At 38.9% G+C, this 9,520-nt stretch overlaps 1 protein-coding gene across 1 annotated transcript in view; it reads right to left on the bottom strand.

Annotated features, from left to right (window-relative positions):
- Window positions 1-433: 433 nt before the first annotated feature.
- Window positions 434-9,520, bottom strand: part of LOC111342815 (uncharacterized) — a 9,213-nt gene continuing 126 nt past the window's right edge. Inside the window, exons 1-7 of the mRNA XM_088724547.1 lie at window positions 8,791-9,520; window positions 7,952-8,434; window positions 7,622-7,705; window positions 6,916-7,144; window positions 6,302-6,523; window positions 2,890-3,447; window positions 434-1,926 (exon numbers count right to left, since the gene is read on the bottom strand). The exon at window positions 8,791-9,520 is cut by the window's right edge and continues 126 nt beyond it. Coding sequence (XP_088580673.1) covers window positions 848-1,926; window positions 2,890-3,447; window positions 6,302-6,523; window positions 6,916-7,144; window positions 7,622-7,705; window positions 7,952-8,410 — 2,631 coding nt within the window. The 5' untranslated portion in view covers window positions 8,411-8,434; window positions 8,791-9,520 and the 3' untranslated portion in view covers window positions 434-847. The remainder of the gene's footprint in view (window positions 1,927-2,889; window positions 3,448-6,301; window positions 6,524-6,915; window positions 7,145-7,621; window positions 7,706-7,951; window positions 8,435-8,790) is intronic.

Below are 9,520 nucleotides of genomic sequence, written 5' to 3'. Positions count from 1 at the left end.
CCGTGAAAGTGTTAGCTCAATTGGTAAGAGCGCTGCACTAGTATCGCACAGGTCAGTGGTTCGAGTCCCGTACGGGCCTGATTTTTTTCAGGTCTGATTTTCGCTATTGCTTAAATAGCGCTATCTACTACGAGGATCGTGCATCATACGTATCAAATACCGCAGTTCAAAATATATGATTTTCCTATATTTATTCTATCTAGAATGACGTTCAGTTGGTACTAATTGCATTGTGATGTTCATTTTGATAAAACAGGTGTTTGGAGAATTGACTTTTTTCCTTAACTTCTTCTGACGGAGTGTTGAGTTTCGCGTCACCGTCTTTTATATCTGTTTATTTAGCTATTTATTTTCTTTGAGACTATTTTTTCGCGATCCTGCTCTTGATGGATAAAGCTCCTGCGAAAATAAGCATCAATGAACTACATGTAGCATCTGTAATCGGTTCAAACTGTATTTTTACACGAAAAGGTTTTTTTATGTTCTGATATAACAATGGTTCCTTGGCGCTTGCATTTCATTTGCTGCATAACAAAACAAATCAAGATTGAGAAGCTTACAATGAATATATGAACTTCATATATTCATTATATCTGATTTATCATCTCGGGTTTATTACGAATCAACTTAATGGCCTCCTCCCAGTTAGCTTGCTAGCTCAATTGGTAGAGCGCTGCACTAGTATCGCAGAGGTCAGTGGTTCGAATCCCATACAGGCCTGATTTTTTTCAGGTTTGATTTTCGCTATTGCATAAATAGCGCTCTCTACTGCGAGGATCGTGTATCATACGTAGTGAGAAGCTTGTTAAACATAAACTACAATTGTTACCTGCAGGTAGACAAGCTTTCAGCCCTGGTGGCTGCAGTAACAATATTTTCTAAGATGCGGGTGTGAAGCCTTGATGCAGTTAGGCTGGGAACCATAAATATTAATACGGCTGATGTGTTCGCTCACTATAAATTTCCCGTCGATAATTTTAACCGATGTCTCGAATTCTCCGTAACCAGGCTTTGTTCGAAATCTAAGCTGATAGGTGCATTCATTGGGCATCGATGTGGATTCAAAGTTTGCTTTACCAAATCCTAAACCCATCCCGTTCTCAATGCCATCAAAAGTTTGTACTTTAATGCTGGACATTTCCTGCCATGCACTTATAATGTCATTCACTGATAGCTCCTCGCAAAGATGACCAACCTCCGTAAGTAAATTATTTATGAAGTCGACGGCGCGCATTGCACTTATGCGAATGTGCGCATGAGTAGTATTGAGAGGCAACCACTGGACACATGGGCAGAAATACTCGGGAATCATAGCATCTTGGCAGGATCGATTCCGAGGGATCGCTGAAAAGAGGCTTGTCCCTCGGGTAAGATCAGAATTCGATGGGTCGGCAGGGTATTTCAATAAGTGCATAAAGGTTGCGTGTAGATCTAAAGGTGAGGTAATGACTTTTGTATTATGCTTGAGATTCTTCACAAGTTCTGGATACTTAAAATGGAATTTAGAAGGAAGTGCAATGGATAGGAGCGGCAAACGCTCCTCCAGTTTACCCTGAATTGTGGAGCGGAACTCCCCCGTTCTCGCCCCGTGGTCTCCCATGACAACAAAAAACGTATCATTCAAAGATCCAGAATCGCGGATGGCTTGAAAAAATTTTAAAAAGTCTTTAGCAGCTGATCCAAGTGGCATGATTGATTCATGATGGCACAAACTGCTCACGAAAGTGAATCCAAACTTGAGTGTCCCGGGATAAGCTCTAAACAGGCTTTTCAGGTATTCAAGCTGAATAATGTGCTGTGGTTGTGCATTGATACAGAAGGCATGAAGTCCACTGTCAGAGTTGTGCGGCACCGCTGACCAAAAGGGCCGCGCGTAGTGATCCGCGGGTGGTTTGTTGAAACCTTTGAGTCTCATGTTAAAAGTTGCTGAAAGGCAAAGTGTATCATATCAGAATTTATTATCCAAGTACACTTCATAGAGTATAAGTAACGCCATACATGAGTACAAATATCACGCGGTATTTGTACACTAGAGTACCGGTTAAACAGGTTTTCTCGCATCGTGCAAGCGAAGAGTTGAATTGTAGTTACGAAAAAGAAATGGCAGACAATTTGAATCATATTTCCGACGACGAAGAGTCAGAATGGTTGGCAAATATACATCCAAGTTTGTTAGATGAATACAACGAAGAAAAACAGCTAGACCACTTGGAAATTTCTTCATTTATCGCCAATTCCTTTCCGCTTCGCATACTTCTGTCACGCACTCCCCGTAAATCAATATCCACGAAATTCGCCCGCACTGAAATAACAGTTTGGCGTGTTGGATAATAAATAACTTATTAGACGTTTTGTTGTGTAGTATCGCTGAGTATTTTTACTAGTTATTTGTATTTTGACTCGCCCTACGGGCTCGTCAAAATACGGCACAACTCGTAAAAACACTCAGTGATACTACACAATAAAACGTCAAATAAGATCTATATATTGATAAGAGATTATATTAATTGTGGATTTCTGTAGAATACGGTGTACTTCTTGACTGAATGGGAAGGGGAAATTTTGGGGAAAATATCCGAGCATTCAGAAAATTCTTTAATCAATGTAGAGTAGATTTTGTTGACACTGATAGTTCGAGAATGGTTTTTAAGATCTAGTGATCAAATCCCGTTTAATAGCAACCCTGAGTTATCTCGAACAGGAACCAGGAACCCTTTGGACTTTTAGGGAGATCGATTCTAGATTATTTGACCCAAGTAGACATTTCTGAACCTCTCTATCAATCGGCTGAAGTTAAGGATTGAAAGTGAGCCATATCTTCCTGCTGCCACTCATTTGTTTGAAATTTAATTAATCACAAAAAGTTGTGAAAAGATAAAGACGCCTTACCAATTGATGGTGCATCTTCGCTAAACATTGTAGCATACCCATGCTCCTTGAAGGTGTTGAAAATGAAGGGCCACTCGTCTAAAGACTTAGCGTTGTCGAATCCAATTCGTGCTTCGTGTAATTTACAGTTCTCCTCCACAGTCTTCCCAGTTAATAGCGCTGTGAGTTGGGGTGTGGTCGCCTCTCCCACGAGAGAAAATCCCTCGAAAATAAACGATTGGAGCTCATCGCGAAGAAACTTGAACGATTCTGGTAGGAGACGTTGGAAAGTTGCCTGTGATGTCTGATCTAACGCCAAGATTATGACATTGAAGGGTAAACCAGTTCTCTGGGAAGCAGTTCGTTGCAATACCTCTTGCTTCGGGACAACTTGTGCATGAAAATCCTTTTGAATCATTCCGTTGGAGAACTCAGCATTGATTTGTATAAAGTCGTGTTCTAGTTTCAAAGTTGGGCCTTTGAACTTTAAAAAAGTCGGCTGTTCTCCTAAAGTGAACCCCGAGTCAGAGGCGTTTATTCTGTGAATGGTTTGAACAGAAATACTCCTCAAAGGTGCTCCTGTAGATTAAAAACGACACCGAAGTTATTTTTTTAAGAAACAATACGTATTTCGATAGAGTCTTTGGAAACTAATCTCAGAGTAATCACAGCAGTCAAGAAATCGGTCAGAAGAAAGAAAACCCGCATGTGTCAAATGGGCAGTCAGAATGAGGCAATTAAATTAACGTTACATCTGATTGGTCAACTTGAAAAGTTTATTGTTCGTTTGAAGACCAGTCGCTAAGCAGAATAAGGCGATTCTTGTGCAATCTTGGCTGCAAAATTGGTTACAAAATTGACGGACATGACGTGGAAGACCCTTTGGAAATGGCTAATTATTTTAACTCCTATGTTTCGACGATAGCCGATAAATTACGTGACACCATTTAACAAATGGTAAACACCACAGCGTACACTATTGAGATATGGATGCACGCGGGAGGTTGCTAAGCACGAAAGAAGCGTAAGAGTCGCTCGAGGCGATAGCCGAGAGCGACTCTAGCTTCTTGAGTGCTTAGCAAACCTCCCAAGTGCATCCATAACTCAGTAGTGTATGCTGTGGTGTTTACCATTTGTTTTATAACATAACATTGATACATTGTAGCTAAAGAGTTCCCTTTTATTCAACAAATCTTACGTGACCAGAAAAAACAATCGCGCGCGGAAAAATAGTCTTTGCATTTGCTCACGTCAGCAGCGTACACCCATGGGCAAATGGGGGACGCTAAATTGACCAATCAGAGCGCGCGCTTTACTTTGGTTATGTTATAAATCATATTCTCTTTCAGACCTCTCCAGATTGATTATTTTTGTCGAATCCCATAAGGGTCCAAATGATTTGTTTTCAGTTCCCGATATATCTAGTGCGCAAGTATATACCATGATAATGAAGCTTCGGGCATCGACAAGATCAGTGCTTGTCTTCTACGTATCGCTGCTCCTTTTATTGCTCCGAGTGTTGCTAAGTTAATTAACCTTTCGTTCTCTACATGCGAATATCCTACGCGATGGAAAACTGCAAAGGTGACACCTTTATTCAAAAGTGGTGCGAGGTACGACCCCCGTAATTATCGACCTATCTCCATGCTTTCCGTTTTGTCGAAGGTTATTGAACGTCACATGCAAAATTGTCTTCATACCTTTCTCAATGATCATAATCTGGTCTACTCTAGACAGTCTGGGTTCCGAAAACAGCACAGTAGCGAGACAGCTCTTATTAAAATTATCGATGATCGTTGATTCAGTCTGGACAATGACAGGGTCTCTGGTATGGTGCTTGTGGATTTCCGAAAAGCGTTTGAAATGGTCGATCACGAACTTCTACTGAAGAAGTTGGAGGCTTATGGTATAGTCTATCAAGAGCTCAGTTGGTGTAGTTCTTATTTGTCTAAGAGAAAACAAGCAGTTCATTTAAGCGGAGCAGAATCGTGCGAGTCTCTAGTTAAACATGGAGTTCCTCAAGGCAGTATTTTGGGCCTTTTGTTCTTTATTCTATTCATTAATGATCTACCTTTACCCGCCAGCTCTCAAATTGATCTTTACGCCGATGATACAACAATTAAAACTTCTTCGGATTTCAGGAACATATCACAACTGGAACTTTCTCTAAACACATCTGTAAGTGAAATTCAGCTTTGTGCTAATGAAAATAAGTTACCTTTAAACGAAGAATAGACGAAGGTTTTGACGATTACCGGGAACAGACTTGCACTCAGACGTTTAATTTGCAATCTGCCGAATGTTACAACAGATGGAGTACAACCCTCAAAATTGTAGACAGTGCTACCCTTTTGGGTTTAGAAATTGACAACATGCTTTCTTTTAATTTGCATGTCGAAACGATTTGTAAGAGGCTTTCTTCGCGGATAGCTGTATTACGCAAGATTAGAGTGTTTTTGTCGTTATCTCAACGCCTACTATACTATAATGCTATAATTCGCCCGGTATTGAGTTATGTGAGTGTTATCTGCTCATCGTGCGACAAGGAGTTATTAAATAGAGTTTTAAAGTTACAAAAGCGCGCAACGGAGTTATCTTGTACGCAAACCGCCAATCGTCATCGGTAGCACTATTTAATAAGCTACACTGGATTCCTTTTTATGAACAATGTAACAAAGACAAATGCTCTATTATGCATAAACGTATAGATGGGTCTCTACCAAGCTACCTGGATGATTACCTAGTAATTGATCACAAACGTCATTAACGGAATACAGGGTACGCTAATTTCAACGCTATTTGCCCTAAATATAAAAGAGAAACCGAGGGTGGACGCACATTCGCAGTATCAGCTTCACGACTCTGGAATAATGTACCCTTATCTACTAGGAAAGTGGATTCTGTAGCCTGTTTTAAGCATAACATGTGGAGAAAGTTTTTTTAGGGACCAGCAATTTTTACACCATTTTCATATTTAGTGATCGAGTTTTATATGAAAATCGCATGTTTTTTTCATAATTTTAAGTGTTATTCTATTTCTAACTTGTAATTAGTTGATTAAATCAGGGCCACAAGTTAATAAGCCTGTGGCTATTACGTGCTACCCTGTATAAATAAAGTCTTTATTTATGATTTATTTATTATATTACATGCGACATTTATTTGCAAATTGAAACTGATTTTCGTCCCTTCTCCAGCGTTGAATAAACATCTCGATATTACTGAAGTTTCCATTCGCGTCAGGGGGTCATATCTAACTCTGAAAGAGGAATTCCTCTGTCTACTAGGGTGCTGATACCCAACTTGAGGGGCTTAGGTCATAATGGGATGTTAGAGAGAATCTATTTTTACAACTTGTCTAAGATTACAGCTGCTTTTTTTTCAGGTTACGATGATCAGAAAAATACTAAAAACCTCCGATCATTATAATTACCTCTATCGTGACTGTTGACAACCTCCAACAAACCGTCCTGGTATCTTGTAAACAACGTTGCTTCAAGCTCACAAGTCATGGGTGACATTTTAATAAAATAAGACATGGCATTCTTATCGAAAGGGTCGATAGCTGGAAGTCTGCAGCTTTGTTCCTCTGTTGAATTAAACGGCTGTATGTTGGAGTGTTCCAGACCGCACGACAATCCACTCATAGAAAATTCTACAAAATATGAGAAATAAGAATCAGAGTTAAAGACCTCGTTGTCGCCTGCAGTGCTCACACAAATTATTAACCCTCGCAACCCGGCGTCGTGTACAAAAAAAACGGATGAGGCATATTATTGACGTTAAGTTTTAAGTCTTACGAAAGGCTGAAAATCGATTTAAGAAGTGTTTTGTTCGCTAGTCCAGGTTTTTTATACGACTCACATTTCTTCAAGTTTTCACGGAATAACTTTTGTTTTGTTTCATAAACGGATGGTATTTTAAGGAGATTTAGAATGAAAATAAAACTGGATATCTTTCTTTTTTGAGACGCAGCTTGGTTTCCGGGCGATAGATAACCTATGAATGATTATTTGTGCTCTTGTGCGGCCGGTTCACCATACCTACCGAGCTTGCTTATAAATGCAGCTTTCACGTACAAAGTGGAGTTCCCATGGACAGATATAAGAATCTCTGAGGTGATTGGGAATGAGTAAGTGGCTATGATGTTGTTCAGTTTTGAGATTGCTTGACAATGTTCTTCGACGAGCTCGCAAGATCTCACAGCTTCGTATTCGGATTGGAATACTTGAACATTAACCTCTGTGTAGTCCACTTCAGCTGTTGTATTGTGCAACTGGTGGTGAGACAGACAAACGAGACAAATAATGAGTTAAAAATAATTAGAGTACTTCTCTCTCTATTATGATCATGAAAAATTAAACCAGACCGACACGAAATAACCGGAGAGAGAAGCTGCGAAAAGTGTTTAATTGAACTGGACCTTGACCTTCCTCTTGCAGTGTCTATGTCTGTATTATCCAGTTGTGCCTATCTACTGTTTAAGTATTCTAACCATGCGGATATCCTCCAGAAGTAGCATATGAATCGGCATGCATTTTTTCGCAACTTGCGCACCTAAAAAATTTTCTGATAACCGAACAAAGATTCTGGTCTCAATTAAGAGGTTCAAGACAAGACCACTACATTTTGATCGACGTCTCAAGAAGTTACTGTTTAATTTATTTTGGAGTGAAATAATTCTTTGTTGTCCGCCTTGGATAACTATTGCTGTATCTTTCATCTTGGAGTTCTCAACGTTAAAATTACTGACCTCAACATAATCCTTCAGCGTGGATTTTAATAAACTGGCGCGGTGCACATGATCATGTTCTGCCTGTATCACTGGGTATTTTGCCTTTAAATGGAAAATCTCTCTTTAGCAGTGATAACTTAAATTGTCTATCAACTCAGAAATCCCCAGAGAACAATATCAACAAACAGATCAGCACAAGTATTCAATGGTTTATTAATTGAGGTTCATGGCGGCGCACAACTTACTTAGAAGTAATAAAGGTTACATTTGGGGCCCTGCCATTCCAGTGTTTAGGACGTTTTAACATTTTACCTCACATCAATACATTAAGCTTTTTATTTCGCTCACCTTTGATGTCACTTCCTTTTGGCCTGATAACTCAGGGGCTTTCGTGGAATAGCCCTTGTTCTTTCTAGCTACTCGGGTGCCATTTCGCTTCATTGATACCACCATGTTATGCATTGATTTGAAATCCTTTACTTTTTGTGACTTTGATTTTTTGAGATGGATCGCCTTTTTTGCTTGTCTTCGTTTTCTCGTTTTTTTCCATCTTCTAACACCGGTAAAATAATGAGTATTTTTATAGTCTTCTCTAAATTGCCAAGTGTTCATTAAAATTGTGTTATCTAGGCTGGTTGTTTTCCTTAGAAAAGCAACTTGCTGTTTGTTCATTTCGAACTCCTTGTCTTTCCGATATATATTTTTCCACGCACATAGCAGGTTGATGAGAGTCAATAAAGCCACCAGGATTAAAATTATATAGCTTTGCCTCCGAAGATGAGCCAGGCATCGGAAGTAACATTTCATGGTAACTTTGACAACTTGCTGACCCTAAAAATGAAAAGGTGAATACATAAAAATCAGTAAAACTAACAGCCACAAAGAATAGAGTACGTCCATTTCTTACCCATCTCCACTCGAAAATAATGAAATGATAGAGTATATTAAAAAAAATAGATGAATAGATCGATAAATAAATAAATATGTATATCTGTCTTCAAAGGTCTCTAAATGCTCTCCATAACACTTTTTTCGGGTTGCTTGCATCTTTCTTTACTTTGTATCTCAGCTTAATAAAGAGAATAAACTCTAAAGAAAGTGATGCAGGGGACAACGTGCCGTTTTTTAAAGTCATTAATAATGTAAGATGAATAAAATGGAATCCCAATTCAAAAAACATGCAGTACCTCCGATCACCTGTTTATAGGCGAAAGACCTGCTGATGTGTTTGAAGAAAGCTCCCCACCTGAGCCGGGTAGAATGACTCAAGACGCCGAGATTACTGCAAATCAACTGACTCAGCGAGTCAAGAGATGAAACAGAAGTATTGGTCAGGTCGCGTTGCTGAAATATATCTCGAAGGTAATGAGTACAACAAAGCAAAAACTAGCCACGTTATGTTTGTAATTATGCAGTGATACCGTTGGATATGATCATAAAGCTGTGTAAATAGATATTTCAGACTCGCGCGTCATAATCCACGAGGACAAAGTAACAAGTGAAAATTGATTTTGAATCCACCAAAGCAGAGATTTCAAAAACTAGTTTGGGCATTGAAAAAAAAAAAAAAAAGACATGCTCATGACGCTACAGTCATGCTTACAAAAAAAAAAAAAAAAAAAAAAAAAAAAGACAGGTTATGTGACGTCATTAGTCTTGAATATATATTTGACGTGTGTCACCTCGTTTCTTAAAGGCTTTTCCTTTGTATTTTATGGCACTGAGTCATATTTGTGAAATTTTCAAATCAAACTAAGATCTCGAAGGCTGTATCAACCGGTTAAATCTAACTTAAAACTTTATTTGACGCATATCTTGAAGTCCCGTGATCGTTTTCCTACAAAGACAGTCCTTTGATAAGAAAGCGAAAATTAGAAGGATCAAATCCTTGATTTATCCTACGGAAATCACCTAAAA

The sequence above is a fragment of the Stylophora pistillata genome, chromosome 6 (genome assembly GCF_964205215.1).
Source record: "Stylophora pistillata chromosome 6, jaStyPist1.2, whole genome shotgun sequence".
Lineage (NCBI taxonomy): Eukaryota > Metazoa > Cnidaria > Anthozoa > Scleractinia > Pocilloporidae > Stylophora > Stylophora pistillata.
Note: the sequence above shows the minus strand (reverse complement) of the source record. Positions and strands in the feature narration are given on the sequence as shown.